The following is a 17,434-nucleotide window of genomic DNA, read 5'->3' on the forward strand; positions in this document are numbered from 1 at the left end:
CTATGACAAGCTAATTTGACTTGTTGTGCAAGCGAAGAAAGAAAGTGTGCCATCTAGGACACAGAGTGTGCCTCAACAATGAACAAGTAGAAGTTCTAACCATGTTGAATGCTTATGTGGCACCACAATATTCGTCGTAAGAGAACAAGAAAACGTGTGCCGAATAAGCAAGAAAAGTGTAACCCAAAGGAAGCAATTCAAAAATCTTAATCGGACCAATGGATAATCATTTAGCATTTTCATACCAACCAGCCACTCTACTGTTTGCACTAGATAAACATGTACATTCACAAGCAGTAATTTTAATTCCATTATGGTAATAACTAGTATTATAGGGCAACAATGACCATTTGCCTTGACATGGCAATGTTAATGAAACACAATGTCGAAATATGGTTATAACTTATAACTTATATTAGTGTACTTGATAGATTTGGCGCTTCATAATAATTTCACAAAGGAAAGTTCAAACCCTACTCTAAATTATTTTAATGCATGTATATAGCCTCAATGGCATGCATAGTATTTAAAAACTTGTTTGTTGCAATAGTAGAGACAATATAATCCTCAACCAACCCACTTTTTATTTATTGCGTGTCATGTATGTCGTCATTATTATGCCTCTAAAGTCTTCAAGGGCATCATCAAATAAGGGGATTATTTGCCACGACTTTCTAGTTTCCACACAACTAAACTTCCCTTCTTAGAGAGAAACCAAGCAATTGATAATGTCTTTGGCAAATATATTTTGAGGAAAGTTTGATTTCCTATAGGCCTGATTCCATCTATATATGATCTCTTTGTCATTGCCTATCTAAATGAGCTTGCACATCATTCTCGAATAAACAACTATCCACCTCCCCTTATCTTCAATCTCCTTGATGATCAACTTTTTCAATCACTTTTTCCATGATATATTAGATTTTTTAAATTCTCCCATTCCCTTAAGGAAATCCTATACACGTGCTCCTCTCAGACTTTAGATGGCATGTACTATTGTTCCAAAAGTAGTCATTCATATTATTTATCCTTAGATCTTTCGTACTTTACTTGTTAAGCTTGTCGTGCAAGAGTGGTACTATGTATCATATATTCTCCCTATCTTGATCAATTACTCATTTGACCAAGATATATTGTGGGCCATATGTGAGAGGATTCACATAACCATGGACGTCAACTAAAGTTCTCTATCAAGTAATACCATCGCGAAAGTTTTGCAATCATTAATTCCTTCATGATATGTGTAATTGGCCCACCTTGTTTTTACTAGGCATTGAAAACCCTCACACATCATGGTTTTGTTTGTAGTCAAAGGCTTATAATTGACTCATGCCTCGTGCATTTTATGTCTCTCGTATATATGAACACGCTGATATTGAGACATTTCTCATCCCTACTTGGTTCACACGATCCATTTAGTTTTTATGTGCTACTTCACTCATCTCACAGTCCATTTATTTTTTAGGCGTTCCTTCAATTGGCTCACACAATCCATTTGTTCGTTGCCTCTTCTCATATGGCCAAATTCACATAAGGATGAAGTCCAATTTCACTCATACTTTATTGGTCCACGTCTCCTACATGGTCCATTCCAAATGGTAGATTTACAACTTTGTATGTCATTCTTTGCTCCACTTAGCTTGCACAATCCATCCATACTTCGTTGTGCCGAAGTTGATCAAGATAGGTTTATGTGTCATCCACCCTCAACCCCCCCCCCTTTGAACCGCATGAGCGTCACTAGAAGCATATGGCTCTGGTAGTTTATACATGGAGACAAACACGAAGAAAAATAATATTCGTTTTTTCCAAAGAGAGGAAAACTAGTGTTTCTTGCTTACAACGCTCGTTGTGCGAGATGGACTACTATGTTCATTTGAAATCTTTACGATATTTGCTTCATCTTGTCCTCAAAATCCATTGCATTGGACCACCCTTAGGATCATTATGTTCTGCTTACTTGGAAAATGTGTTCAAATAGAGATGATCATCACTTCCTCCATTTGCTAGTTCATTCTTGAGAATCCAGATTACGTCTTAAAATCACACGTTACACTCTTATCGTGACTTCACATATTATACATTGTTAGAAGTCGTGCAACAAAATTGATAAATAATTCAAGCAAAAATGTTAACATGACCTCTAAATGCAAATACTTAGCATTGCCAACCGGAGAAATGCATTTAAACGATTAAACATTATCAACAAGTTGTAAAATTCTTCACTATGATTTTTTTCTCATTTGAAACTTAAAAGTAAACTATCAATATTGCTTGATATACTTTCACATAAACAATTTCAAACAATATCTCTCCTTTTCTATGATGATGATATTTTATTTCAAATGTTTGGAACTCCAAACATGCATATACCATCAAAAAGTCCATAAAAATTGTATCCCCAAATATGTATGTATATACTATCAAGAAGAACATAAGGAATGAGAGATAAGTTTACGCTATAACTTATTATTCAAATATGAGACCATATGTACACAACCAATATGAAATTTAATATGATAAATTATTAGCTTTCAGTGCTTCAACAAAATAATGAAATAAGTAGTCTATCGGATTTGCTTTGGTCTTGAACAATGTACTTATATAATCGAGATAGGATTTTTTGGTTACATTTTACTAAGCTATAATGGCCACCATTTAGATTTTCTACGAGCCATTTCTTGAGTGTATTGGACATGTCGATACCATAGAATGGCAATAATAACTACAACAACACTAAGAGCCACCCATACAATACTTGCTCTATGTCTTTGTAACCAATTCTTGCTCGAGGTAGGAACTTTAGACTTTGCATTGCGAGATGTTCCATCACCATTGTTGGTTCGTGTGGATCCCCCACCCTTCGACATTATTACTTCCTTTGAAGGCATGGTTGGCATTCGCAACGGGTAGAGTATCCTCTTTCACTAAAGATTGATAGCAAGCATCTCCATGAATTTCACACGATCCAAGTGAGAATCATTATTGTCATTGTGAGACATCCAAGTGAGATCCTACATGCATACATTATATGTACAACCACCAAGCGTTAAAGGACAAGAATTTAAGAAGAAAACACAAGAGCATAATTAGTTGGCCTCAACTCACCCTTCATCTCCTCCTCCAGATATAGGATTGAAGGATGGTCACATCTAAAAGGAAGTGCTTAAGGAAAGTACTAGCGTGTGTGTGTGTGTAAGAGAGAGAGAGAGAGCAATTCAGAGATTTACCATCCGTAGGGCATCATCATGTATGCATGCTTGTATATCTTCTATGTGTGTTTTCTCTTCGATTTTGGTTGAACTACTACATCGTTCTTCTATCTTCTTTTCTTTCTTCTTTTCTTTCTCCTTCCCTCAAGAGACGCACCCTTTCCTTCCTTCCATCTTCCATCTCCCATCATTTTATGCTTTTATTGAGTCCTTTTCACACCCACAACAAAAAGGGAAGGACATTTTGTACGCAACATGAAAAACCTATGCCTCCCCCCCTCACACATTCCTACTTCTTCCTCTAGAAATATGTCTAAATTTACATATTTGTTTCACACCCACTTGGGTTTCTAATGTCTCATTGCATGACTAAATCTCGCGCCCGATTTTGTCTTTCTAAGGCTTCCGTTTCTTCCTTCATAGCTTCCATTTGCTAGCTTTATATAAATATATGCGTATATAATTGCCAATTTGCCACTCCATCAACGAACATATGGTCTAATTTTTTTAGCCTTCAACGAATATTCCTCGGAACATGAGCCTACAAAGTTTGTTGGTGCGCGTATACTATATATACACATGTTCGTACATTTAACTGTATATTAAGAATGTAAGATTCCTTTATTTCCTAACAAAGAATTATTCAGAGTTCATGTAAACAAGTGTATACACTGAGAATATGTAAAAAAATACATATGACCAAATTCCTAAGTACAAACAAACCTTAGGCTATTATTATAATTCCATCTAAAAGAAGAGACCATGTATGGCCTTTTGCCCCCAAGAGTCACACCACATTTAAATTATTGCATGTGTACCGGGTACCCAACCCATTAGTTGTCAATGATTCCAACTAACACTCCTTGTCAATGTGAATGACATCCTATTCACCCTTTGTTTCACATATTTGCATGTACATTGATCCTCCATTTTTGTATGTGTGAATATATCCAATGGACAACATCTTGCATGGAAAAAAAAAATTAAGCTATGTCAATAGTGTACCCTAAATCCCCTAAACTTTATGAATTTTTACTAGAAATATTTTACACTTATAAATAACGTGAAGTTATTGTATGTATGTAAAACATTTCCCATTTCAAATGTTTGGCTTTGTTATCTAATTGGCGTCATGCCTTTTGCAACTGTTTTAGTGGGGATTTCTATTTTATAGAACCTTTACGTTCTTTTAAAAGTTTCAACTACATATTTTACATAAACTTTATGTGAATTTATTTTCAAATTTTAAATGTAATCTTCAAGTTTCATGCTTGGAGGTGCATCCACCCCACTCAAGACTTAATTTAGTCGTTCTTTCCAAAATACAAGAATGCAAATGAAAAACATCTCCCACATATGCTTCTCACCCTGGTGGTCTTCTCAACAAAAGAGACATTTGTTGATAAGATTGGACTTGCTTAGACAGATCATCATAAATGATAAAGGTATGTTGTTTGTAGTACATAAAACATTCGGCTAGAGTTTCACCTATATAGGGGGGCCAGATATTGTAGAGTAGTTGGATAATTCACATTTGTCTTATGACCGATTTGCAAGTGCCACAACCTGTACGCATTGATGTTTGATGATTTGGCAATTATCTAAATACATCTACCACTATAGTATGTATATGCCTACCAATATACAAACATTGAATCTCAAGATATGTTACAATGTTATGAATCCATCCCCCACTACAATATTCCCAAGAAGATGATTGTTCTTGGCAATTGATTTAAATCCAAACTTGGGAATAGTTTGGAGTTGAGTGTACATTGCACAAAACCCAAGTTTACCAATGACAAATAGTAGCATGATGGCCACTTCTCTTGACTAAAAATTCATAAGTCAAACAAGTAATGTACAATGATGCAACAACAAAATGAAGGACTATGGAGGATTCAAGACAACAGTGAGGCAACAATGAATAAAATTGTTGTTAGTTTGGCCCATCAAGCAAATCTCAAGAAAAGCAATTATTCAAACACTTGATTATATAATTATCAATGATGAGTAGTTTGCAAATCCAAAATCAAAATTTCAACTACCTTTGGTAAATTGCATTGACCACTTTAATTAACAAAATTTTTAGAAAAGAGATTACAATAAGTTAATACGATGTGTCATTTGCAAATCCAAAATTTAAAAATCACTTTGGCAAACAAAAGGGTAACATTTTCCTAAACATGGGCTCGGGAATGTAGATTGGAGCATGATCATAACTCTGTGCAGATAACATTGGATCCAGAAATGATGAATAGATCAATAATATTGCAAGTTAGAACATTTCTTATACAGATTATAAGCACAAAAACTCCTTGAGATTGATTGATGAGTTCACGTTCATGCCAATGTTATACATGCACAAATCAACATTTCCCACTCAAAATCCTAAAATCTCTTCATACCCATCAGAGCACATCAACTAAAGCAAACTCTGGCTACAAAAAGCCTCCTATCCATAAAAGTATCTGAGAAATGGTACCGAATTGGTTAATCCAAGGTGTCAGAAACTAACCCAACACCTGTGATCCTAACTTATGTTCACAAACTTCTCCTAGCCCTGTAACTATATTATAGATAATTGTTGCAAAGCCTTTCCCCGTGCATGATCCAAGCCTAGATTAACTACAACACAAAGGTGGGGCTTACCATTGACAAACTTGATAGACATGACGAATCTTCTTTCTTGTTATTATTTGATCCCAAATCGCCTATGTATAGAGGGCATGTTCATAATCATCATATGGAACACGGTCTTATAAAAAGTGCAAAACATGGAAGAAATCTGGTGGAAAAGGACCATGTATTATGACTTCTCAATTTGCTAGCATTCAAACAATCTCATATTTTAAGGTTTTTCCCAGCCACCCAATCTTTCTTGGGGATCATAATTTGTGAATAACATGAATTCATTCCCCAGTTTGTTATGATGTGTCGGCCTAAACCCACAAGGATGGGCATTCAGAAGTTCTCGAGCATGCTCAAGTTGAACTGCACCTGAGATAAAATTAAAGCCCGAAAAACAGTCTTTTAATTTTGTTTCCTTCTTTCTATAATTATCATAATACAAGCATTCGAAAGCACATAAATCTACACACCTGTCAACAACAGGAGGCATGATTGTCCATTTTTTGCAAGAAGACTCATTGTTTGAGCCGTCTTCTCAATGCACTCTTTACTCTGCATACAGTATTGAAGGAAAGTAAGCAAGAATTATCTCCACAAGTGAAAATACTACAAATCTATTTAACAAATCAACATGCATCATGGATGTGAAAATCTTCTCGGTAGATGATTCTGTTTCTGGAAACAAAAACAGTAAAATCCTGACGGCCCAGGAGGATGGTCTACGAGTTAAGCCCTTCCCTTAAAAGCCATAGGTAAGGAATTCAGTTTCTACACCCACCTTCAGTTGCAGTGAAGGATCACCAATCCCACATCTACATAAAAATACTAATATGCAATAAGGGAAGTAATAATACCAGGTAAGGAGGATCAGCAACCACCACATGAAATGCATGATGATGTTCTTCAGGTACATCTTCTGGCGAGTTATAATCATAATACGTATAGTCATTGCCATATCTTTGAAACCGTTCATCATACTCATACAAGCGTGCTTTACATGTGAAGCTTTTCTATAAAAGAAACAAGGCATTGGGTAAAAAAAAAGGTTAAACAACATTACAGTATAGCTTTATATGATGACACAATTGACTTATATTTTCTAAACTATCATATAAGACATAATTATAGTGACTTTGTTGTAGCAGCGCATGTTATCAAGGTTAAAGCAGATGAGAAAATAGCAAATATAATAATAACATTGCCAACATAGAAGCATCACGTGAATGCATAATTCAAGCTTAGGACTTAACCCATGTGCATGTATCAAGTATGATAATAATATGTGTAGGTTGGGCACCACAAAAAGGCAGGTGCAGAGTTTAATTTTAAATTTATCATGTGAATCAACAGGTTATGTGCTCGTATGAGTTACCTAGACATAAATATGTATGTCTTGAATAGTTTTTAAAACGATAGGTCCAATGTTCACAAATCCAAACAAGGTCATACTGGCTCAATACAACCTGACAATGATAAAAGTTAAAACTCGTGGATGAAAAAAGAGAAAAAAAAAGTGAACCTATTTGGTTTTTGATGGTTCAATTGATTTCCATAAAACCAGAAATCCATTCCTTTCCTAAGCATTGGCAAAAATATAGGATATGATCGTGAGCAAACATCCAAAGTGGAAGACACGCGTATAAATAATCACATGTAAAGAGATATAGGGAGACGAATAGATAAATATACCTTCAGTTCCACATAGAGAGACGGGCAAGAAATGCAAGCAATCGGAGAATCCAATGTCTTGCTCAGAAAATCCAGCTCTTGAGAGACTTCGAAGGATGTCTGTGGATCATACCAGAACTGACTGAGACGCCAATCTTCAGGCAACACACTAGGAAGCTCCTCCTCCGTTCCTTCTGATTCTTCCTCCTTTCCTTCTGATTCCTGAAGCAAACCTGTTTCCGCCATGAATTCTTGCAAAGCTGCGAGGGCGTGCGAGCTCAGGCGCGGCGTATCGTCATCTGTTTCGTTCTCCGCAACCGCCATGGCTCCAGCTCGATTACTGTGTGTACTAGAGAGAAGAAAAACCCTAATGGTTTTCTCTGCAATCGTTCAGAGCATTGGTTATGGTGGGAGGGGGGCTATTTTTGCAATTTGTGAGAATTACGAGGGTTAGTTTCAGATTTAATTAGTGATCGACTCAACATGAGACCACGAAACTCCTTATACAATCTCTACTCGGGTTTCATGTGGATTTGGTTTGTCTTGTGTTGTTTTTTGCTTGTAATATGCGATGTGAGTGCTAGAATATGTGCCGGGTCCTTAAGAATTTCATGAGTGATTAATCGGCCGAACCTGCTCTTCTTGCAACACCTTCTCTCCTCGAATTCTCCTTTAATTAGCGTCTACATAAGCTCTACATGGGTTGTTCCTTATGCCTAAGGGATGAGCTATGCATATAAAACCCTTATCTATACATATATATAATATATGCATGTGACAGTTTAATTGGTGTTTTGGCCATAGGTCAAGAAAGAGATTTGGAGCAAGAATGGCCTCTTGAGAGCATCCCATTCTAGGGAATATGACATGTGTGTGTGCACATGTGCACTCTCTTAATGTTCTTTATTGCTTAGATATATCTATACTTTACTAGGCTCAACACCTCACCACCATGTTTTGCATAGTTGTAGTCGTCGATGTTGTCGTGAGCTTGATATCGATGACCACTCCAATTGGTTCCCCAAGAAACAAACATAAGTTTTGTTGTGTCCTATTTTGCGCACAATCTTTACAGATATCATGTTATTGATTTATCTAAATCTCAATCCTCGCGAGACATTATTTATTACTGTATTTAACACAAGAACTCACTTGGAAACCTACAACGCAAGGGCATTTATCACATTGATATTTAATTTGGGATCAAGAGTAAGGGTCAAATCCATTGGTTTTAGTGCCCTTGGGGAAATTATCACATGGGAGAAATTCCAATGACAATCAATCTATTTTTGGAAACACGAACATATATCTTGTCTTATGGCCACGATATAAATACATGACCATGGGCCATTGAATGATAGCTTAACCCACCAAAAGAAGGATTTGAACAAGATGAAACTTGGTGGTTTTTTTTATTGACAAGGTTGATGCGTCTCTAGACTCTCACCTTTATGAGGGATGTAATAAGAAGTATTTGTGGGCCATTTGTGCTAAAATTTCACTTAAGTGATCATGTCATACGAGCACCCAACTAATTAGTTGAAAGTAATAACACGTACAAGTAAGTTGGTGATATTTCAATCCCACGTGGCACTTTCTCCTGGGTTATATTGCAAAAACAATTATTACATATGTGGGCACTACAAATGCTCACCTAACTTAAAAATTATTTGATAGAAATATAAGACACTTTAATTGTTTATTGCATACACAATTGCTCTGTTATCTCAACGAGTAAGGCGTAATTTAAGTCATTCACCTTGACATTGTGATGAATAATGTTACAATTATGATGGATTATAGTTAAGGTTAAGGAAAAAGTGATGTGTGTGATTTGCTTAGCGAATGAGAAACCACGTATATTACCATATTATTCTATGAAAAACCTCATTTTCCTTGCATCTAAATAATAATTTGCCACATAAATTCTGATTTCTCTCTCTCTCTCTCGACATCTGATTCCAACATTCCTTTTTGTCAAACCAAATAAAAAGTAGTACTCATGAGGTTAGGTTGCACCTCCCTTCAAGTGAAGTTTCACCTTTATTGGAAAGGTTACTTTTTAGAGATAAGAATGTTATCTTTGAACTTGATCTCCCACAAAAGACAAGGTAATCTTCCAAAGAAGATTGTAAATAGGTGTATAATAATAATGCATAGATGAATTACTTAAATTTTCAATGATTTTATATTTGAGCATATTGTTCTCCTTACATGGTTTCTTGATCTCTACCAAGCTGAAAATTTCCATGAACTCGAGCTTTGACGGTAGGGATTTTGCTAGTGAGGTGAGAGCACATATATAAAAGGCTTGTATATGTTGTGGTCAAATGAATTCATCTACATCAATGGTTTATGACGCCTAACCTTTTGAATGGATACCTGATGACATAAATGATGAATGTTCAAATTATGCACACGAATCAAACAACCAGTCCCACCTAGAATGACAAACATGCCCAAGTTGCACCGTAATCAATGTGGATTCACTCGTTGACCGCACACAAACATGAACCACGAGCAAGTGAAACAAAGCCATAAAACGAGAATACAATATTAATTAAATGGTCATGACTCATAACAAGCAAATAGATATAACGTAAAACTAGAACACAAAAGGAGTAAAAAAAAACACGTCGTAATAAATTAATAATGGTAGAATGAATCACTTTTCGTGTGGTGACACCAAAAAGAAGAGGTGTGGTGGCATAACAAGAATGGAGTTATGCGGCCCCTTGCATTTTTGTGTGATGAGGCCCTATCGATGCTCACGTGGGAGCTCTTCATATGGGTTCTTTAATAGCAGATGAGAAGCAACAACATCACGGTGGAGGCAACGAGCTCTTTGTACTGTAAAATTGTAAATGAATCATATCATACGTGACCGACCCTCCCTCGATCGTGCTCTCTTCCTTGTGGACAACCCTTTAGGCCAATGAGAGACACATATGAGCATGGAATTTCTTTTCTAGTGGAGAGATTGTAACTAACTATAGAAACAATCCCCCCAATTTGGTTGTGGGAATTGCCAGCTAATAATAATAATAATAACAATATGCGTAGGATGTACGTATACAGTGTGTATGTACATATGTATGTTTTGCATGCATGTACAGTATAAAGTGTGTATGTATGTATTGTATGTATACAGTAGCGTATGTATGTATCACGTATACATATATGTATTTATGTCTGTTTGTATGTACATATATGTTGCACCAACCATATATATACATACATACATACATACATACATACATACATACATATTCATCCGAAAGAGAGAAAAAAACAAATCAAATCAAATAAAAAATAAAAAACAAGAACAGAAGAACATACATACATTACATACATTACATACATTACATACTTCCAGCCTAGCAGCAACCGGCATCTCTTCTTCTTTCTTCTTTCTTCTTTCTTCTTCTTCATGCTCACTCACCTCAACCTCAACCTGTTTCTTTTCTTTCCTTTTCTTTTTCTTTTCTTTCTGTTTTTTGCTCCTTCCTTTTTCAAATCCCGTTCTTGGTATCTACATACTATCGCCAAAGAAATAGAAAACTAAAATAATGAATATAATAAAAATTAAAAATAAACGACAACGTTTCTGCTCTTTTTTGAAATATGTGGAAATAGATTCACGCCTTGTTTATTTATTTATTTATTTATGTATATACATAATATATATGTACATACTTAATTGATTAACTAATTAATTCTCAACTCAGACATTAGCTTCATCATTTCTTTGTCTCTTTCGTCATATCATATCACATCAAAGCTTTGCTTTTGCTTGCATCAGGTTCAGAGCAGAGACGATAATACATATCAACGTATCTTCTTCTTTCTTTCTCTCTGTTTCTTCTTCTTCTTCTTCTCCAGAAATGGCGATCTTTGGTCGAACCTGATTTCTTATTCTTCTTATTCTCCCTCTCCCTCCCCCCCCCCCCCCCCAATCGCTCAGAAACGACATTTTTCACAGGTAAAGATCATCATCATTTTGGTTGTTTGATCCTTGCCTTCTAGGCTAACCACCTGCTCATCGTTTGTTTGATTGTGTGTTCTGGCTTAATTCATTTATTTCTGTGATCTTGCATTTGCCTAAATAAAATCATTTCTTTCTTTGATCCTGCATTTTGCCTCCAATCTTCTAAAATCTGTTTGTACTTGCATTTTGCAGAATCTTCTATAAGTTGTTTGATCTTACCTTTTCTGGCTTAAATCATCTCTGGTTATCTGTTTGTATTTCGTTAATTCCGCACATTCTATGTTTTTGTGGTATTTCCCTACCATTCTTGAAGAATGATCATAAATTTTCGAGGAATGTTTTATCATCCCGTAATTTCTCGAAATATTTATAATTTCGAATCAACTTTCCCTTGCATTGTAAGAAATTTCTTGCCTTTATTCATTATATCGGAATTGTTGTTGGTTTTTCTTTCTTTTGCTTTTTTCCATTTCTTTTTTCTTGTCTCTTAATTCCTAATCATCTAGCTGCTGGTCGATCTTACCCCTTTTTAACCACGTATTTGCCTGCATTGAGATGCATTTCTTCTGTTTATGTGCAGTCCTCCAAAATCGCCATTTGTTTGATCGTGGCTTTCTCTTATTCCTCTAGAATTTCTTTCTGGCTTCATTTTTGCCTCATCTTCTTGTGGTTATTCTATTGTGCGAGGCGAGCTGTATTAAACCGTGATATGCTACAAGGAAATACATATGTGGCTGTAAATAGGCTTTACAAAAATAACCAACTCTGCTATTTATACGTGTGAAATACATATGAAATATATGTCAAAAAGATTAGTATAAATCTCACATTCCCCTATCTGTGTTTGAGACGCTATACTGTTGATTATTTATACTTCTTTTTACAAATATCTCAAATATCTAGGCAGCACAATTCAAAATTGGGAAACTTGTTTGTTTGTAGGAGTAAAATTGAGGAAAGATCTGATGGTCTTCTCTAGGAAGCACAATTCAAATTTGGGAAACTTGTTTGTTTGTAGGAGTAAAATTGAGGAAAGATCTGATGGTCTTCTCTAGGCAGCACAATTCAAAATTGGGAAACTTGTTTGTTTGTAGGAGTAAAATTGAGGAAAGATCTGATGGTCTTCTTTATTTCCTTCTATCGGTGCTTTTCTTGATTTTTTGGGTACATTTAATAGTGTTACAAAATATTGATTATTGATTCCCAATGTGAACTTTGAAGATATTGTCTCGTACTAGTCTCCTAGTGTAATCAGATATCAATGCAAAAAGTAGTCTCTGAAGCCATACACCTTCTTTGGCTGCATAAGCAACTGCCGTAAATTCTGCTCTAGTTTCTTAGATTTTCAAGATATGGTTCCATCATTTATGATAAAAACATAACCTTTAGTAGAACATGTTGTATCTTTGCCCTCATTGTAATCAGCATCGCACCATCCTCAAATTGTTGAATAGGATTGGTTTAAAGCTTGCAGGACACATCCTTTTTATCTCTTGAGGATCTGTGGAAGTCATGCCAGAACTCAGTGAAAGATGTGGGGCAGCTGGAATGGGAGATGGTTTAAGATCCATCATGGTCTATTTGTCGAGGATCTCTTTTGTCAACTTTCTTTGGTGTAGTGGATGCTGTTGTCTGGTCCTTATATATTGAGTCGATGCCTAACATGTAGTGGAGAGTTCCACCATCTATGATTGAAAAAGTATTTGTAAGCTCTTCTTTGGCTGCTTCATTGTGCTCGTCTTCATCGCTGATGATCAAGATATCATCCATATAAACGGCTAAGTTGAGGAGGTGAACTACCATTCTGGCATGTGTAGAGATTTTGGTCTGATCATAATTTCTGGTATCCTTTCTAGGTAAGGCAGCGCTGTAGTCCACAGTATCAAAGTCTAGGAGATTGCTGCAATCCATGTAAGATTCTCATCAAAAGATGTACATGCTCAGGGTGTTTGATTTATATCAATTTGATGAATGTAGAGGTTAAGTTGAGCATCTACACTTATGGTTCTTCAAAGGCTTGCAATAGTGAGCATTATGGAGATGGTTTCATGAATGTCCATGCTTGCTACTTGATTGAAGCCTCAAGCATTAACCTTGCTTTGTGGCAATGTAATGTTTGACCTGGATTCAGTGTGCATCTAAGAAGCCATTTGCTGGTGATGACTCGACTTGGCAATCCTTTTGGCAAGTTACTGAAATCCACATGTGTTCTCCATTTATCAACTCTATTTTAGATTTCACAGATGCCAACCAATAGTCTGCTTTGGGTCTTTTTAATGCAGCTGCTAAAATTTGAAATCGTGGCTATCATTTTCATCAAGGAGAGACAAACTTAGGTTTAATGTGTAGTTAAGGATGCTGTGAAGTTATGAGCAGTGGGTTTAGTGGAAAGTTGATCAACAATGGAGTTTAAAGAGTGTACGATGTAGCATATATTTTGTTCTTTAGTCTTCTGGAAGGGCATCAGCTGTGAATTTAAGTGGCATCATTTGGAACGTATTTTCTTTCATTGATAGGAACACTATACATGAGGTACAAGGAAGTTGTGATGGGATGAGTAAATCAATAGAAGTTGTTGGGTGGTTTTGTTGAGAAGCTTCGTGATACATTCACCATAGCTGGTGGGTATTTATTTGGTAGCGTTGTCTTCTACTTTGTTTCTCTTTGGTACAAATGATTATGCAATACTATCAAAAATCTTTATGCGAAAAATATTTGATTTGATACCTGACCAATTTTCGAGTGATGCAATACTAAATTGAAACTTACAGATGGTTGGGTTGTTAAGATGACATCTCTTCTTGCTAGAACATTCACCGTAACCGAAGAAGATTTGTTTGGTAGAGCTGTCTTCTAGCTTATCTCTTTTGGCTTTGGGTACAAATGATTGTGAAACACTATCAAAAATCTATATGTGAGAAAGATCTGGTTTGATGTCTGGCCAGTTTCCAAGTGGTGTTTGAAAGCTGAGTATTGTAATGGGTAACCTGTTTTGTAAGTAGCAAGCAGTTGCAACAGCTTTTTCTCAAATGAAGTAAAGAGCTCCTGTGAGCGAGCATCCATTAGCTGGAAATTTGGAGTGTCAATCCATTAGAATTCTGTTCTATCCCGCATGAGAAAGTAAAGAGCTCCTGTGAGAGAAGGAGTGGGCATGGGTACCTATAGATTGGTGTGGATGATTTTGGAGGGTATCAATTGTTTATTGGATTGATCAAAGATATGGATATGGTGTCACACACTTGTTATCTGTTTTGTTTTTCTTTACATCTAAGTTGGTGTCTCACAGTTGTTATCTGTTTTGTTTTTCCTTACGTCTAAGTTGGTGTCTCACACCTGTTATCTGTTTTGTTTTTCTTTACATCTAAGTTTCTTTCTCTCTGTGGGGAACCTTTAATTCACGTGTCATCTATTTCCATCGAGCTATCTGATTTACCTTTGCTCTGTATATTGTTCTCGTGTGGAAAAATCCAAATGCTTTTTCTGGATCTCCTTGTGGGGGTTTTAATCCTGTTTCTATTGATTTTTTTGGTTATTATCCTTGCTTTCTGTTTTCTGGACTTCTCTGTTTCAAACGTCTTGTTTTATGCTATAATCTGATTGTATTTTCTGCTATTTGATCAATATCAGGAAACACATGTTGTCCAAAGTGAGACCTTCACACGCTTCACTTAAACGTTTTAGATTGTAGGAAGGCTAGCGGTTCATATTCAATTGAGGTCAGAAATGCTCCTAACAATAACGTTATTGATCAAGGTCAGGAGAATACATCGATCTCACCTCAGGCTATAATTGATCATGGTTAAAGGCGAAGGTATAATGAAAACCCTTGTAATCGAGATTCAAATAACAATTCATCATTGGAAGTTTTCATTGAATTTATGTTCTTTGTGCAGGCACTCAGAAGTCTTCTTTAGTATCAATATCGCATATGTTATCTTCTGATGATGAATATGATGAATCTTACCCTATTATTGGACTTTATGATAGACCTCTACCCTTTTGTGGATGTGGCATCGGTTGGTTCTCGTAAGTTCTCCACTACCATTTTCCTTTTTGATCAACATTTGTATTGCAGCATTCGCTGTAGGCTTTGTGATTATATGTTAACGATGGATAACTGTCACAGTAATCCTTTAGGCTTCTCTTTATATTTAGCCCATTGAAAGATCCAGCATAAAAACAAGATAAATGGATCGGAACTGTTTGGTTGCTTTATGTAATTACTACAGGGTTTCTATGCTTCTTCATTGCTTAATAAGCTATAATAATATGTGCAACACCCCTTCCATTTATGGTTCTTATAGATGCCGGAATCCAAACTGTATATGCAATTCTGCATCTCTGGATCTAAGAAGAAAGTATGTGGTGGGTAATTATGTTCTTTTGGTCAATGCTGGGTCCAAGCTGCCTACTTAGTTATTTGATGGAGTAACCTGTTGAAAGTTTTCGTCCGTGATGCCTGTTGGGAAGGGAAGGGAAGGGAAGGGGCCTAAATTGGCGAACTTTCTCTGTTAGATTTTTCTGTTTTTTGCGTCCCTGATGTGTATGCAACATAGCCACTCATGATGTAAGGTAGAATCAAAGTGCAAAGTGCTGCAAAATCTTCTATGCCATAGTGATTGTATCAATGAAACAACATATGATTGTCCTGAGAGTGGATGCTCTTAGTTCTTTGTGGTAAGAGATCTACGGATGTTATTAAAATATTAGTAACCTCATGTCTACGGTCACTGATGATGACTTTTCTAAATGACGTCTGGAAAGTTCATTTGCCTCAACTTTATGACCTTTTAGAAAGATCATCATTTCATGTACATTTTTTTAATATTTGGGTGTGCTTTCTGGAGTAGCATGGTGTGCTACAGCTGAAAATAGAAAGCTAATGATAAATAAATCAACTAAAAATTTGCTCAACGATTTAATACTTGGAGTCTTGGTTTAGGTTTCTTTTGGGCTATGCGCTCCCCATTGCGTGGTACTATGGTGCATTTTTGTATTTGACAAATTATTATCAGCATGACCCGCGCGAACGTTCTGGACTTGCAGCATCCGCCATTATGGTTAGTTGGCTTTACATCTTCACCAAATTGTGATTTTGTAACAATCCAATATGTGATGACTATTATCTGTCACTGTATATGCAGGCTCTCTTGTGCAGTATTGTGGTGTTGATTGTTGTTTTCTTGACATGTATATGAATTTATTGAAGATGCACAAAGCATGATATGTGGATGTGTATGTTTATATGAGTTGTTATAGGCTTTGAAAAAAGGGCTCAAAACAATGTATAAATATGTGTGAATCAACCTCATCAATCAAGGATGAACTGCTTCTATGTGGTGCCCATACGATGTGTGGGATGATATTGAGTGTCAAAACTCCACAATTATATAGAATCATGTTACAAAAAGGGTTTCTTTCCTTAAACCTCAAGAGATGTATAGATTCATGTCAAAATATATGCAAAATTATTTGAAAATGAATCTTATTATGTAGTTGAAAAACGGATGCCAAATCCTTATTGATGAACAAAGTTTACTTCCAATTGATTTGTTCATTATGGTCAACTAAGTAGCAGCAATTTATATTGAGCACACACTTACTGGTTATACTATGCCATGGCTAGTTAACTAAGGCACGTTCATATGGTAACCGAAACATAGTCTTCATATATACAGATGCATAGAAAACGAATTCTAAAAAGGCTTCATTAAAAACGAATTCTAAAAAGGAGAAGGCACATTAAATTACCAATGAGTGAAACATACAAAATTTAATGTGCCTTCTCCTTTTTAGAATTCGTTTTTAATGAAGCCTTTTTAGAATTCGTTTTCTATGCATCTGTATATATGAAGACTATGTTTCGGTTACCATATGAAAAATGCGAAAGTGCTTATTCTATGATGAATTTTAGACATCTGTTGAGAATTAATGG

The 17,434-nt window shown here is 35.9% G+C and overlaps 2 protein-coding genes across 4 annotated transcripts; one reads left to right on the forward strand and one right to left on the reverse strand.

Moving 5' to 3' along the window:
- Window positions 1-5,993: 5,993 nt before the first annotated feature.
- LOC147859562 (uncharacterized) lies at window positions 5,994-7,893 on the reverse strand. Its single transcript, XM_087326527.1, has 4 exons — window positions 7,533-7,893; window positions 6,698-6,853; window positions 6,314-6,395; window positions 5,994-6,212 (listed from the first exon to the last, which is right to left on the reverse strand). Exons 1-4 carry the CDS (start codon window positions 7,833-7,835, stop codon window positions 6,064-6,066), a joined length of 690 nt encoding a protein of 229 aa, XP_087182653.1. The 5' UTR covers window positions 7,836-7,893; the 3' UTR covers window positions 5,994-6,063.
- A 3,482-nt stretch (window positions 7,894-11,375) lies between these two features.
- On the forward strand, window positions 11,376-17,054 carry LOC147859563 (large ribosomal subunit protein eL20z-like). Of its 3 annotated transcripts, none has more exons than XM_087326460.1 (5): window positions 11,376-11,493; window positions 15,127-15,310; window positions 15,393-15,525; window positions 16,442-16,559; window positions 16,644-17,054. In XM_087326460.1, exons 2-5 carry the CDS (start codon window positions 15,295-15,297, stop codon window positions 16,695-16,697), a joined length of 321 nt encoding a protein of 106 aa, XP_087182586.1. In that variant the 5' UTR covers window positions 11,376-11,493; window positions 15,127-15,294; the 3' UTR covers window positions 16,698-17,054. The 3 variants fall into 3 exon arrangements, with proteins under 3 accessions (XP_087182586.1, XP_087182587.1, XP_087182588.1); XM_087326461.1 differs by having other exon boundaries at window positions 11,476-11,493; window positions 15,181-15,310; XM_087326462.1 differs by lacking the exon at window positions 11,376-11,493 and adding an exon at window positions 12,983-13,290 and having other exon boundaries at window positions 15,181-15,310.
- The last annotated feature ends 380 nt before the right edge of the window (window positions 17,055-17,434 follow it).

The sequence above is a fragment of the Azolla caroliniana genome, unplaced genomic scaffold (assembly GCF_043228905.1).
Source record: "Azolla caroliniana isolate FFs.n. ecotype wild unplaced genomic scaffold, voAzoCaro1.0.p SCAF_10, whole genome shotgun sequence".
In the NCBI taxonomy this organism is placed as follows: domain Eukaryota; kingdom Viridiplantae; phylum Streptophyta; class Polypodiopsida; order Salviniales; family Salviniaceae; genus Azolla; species Azolla caroliniana.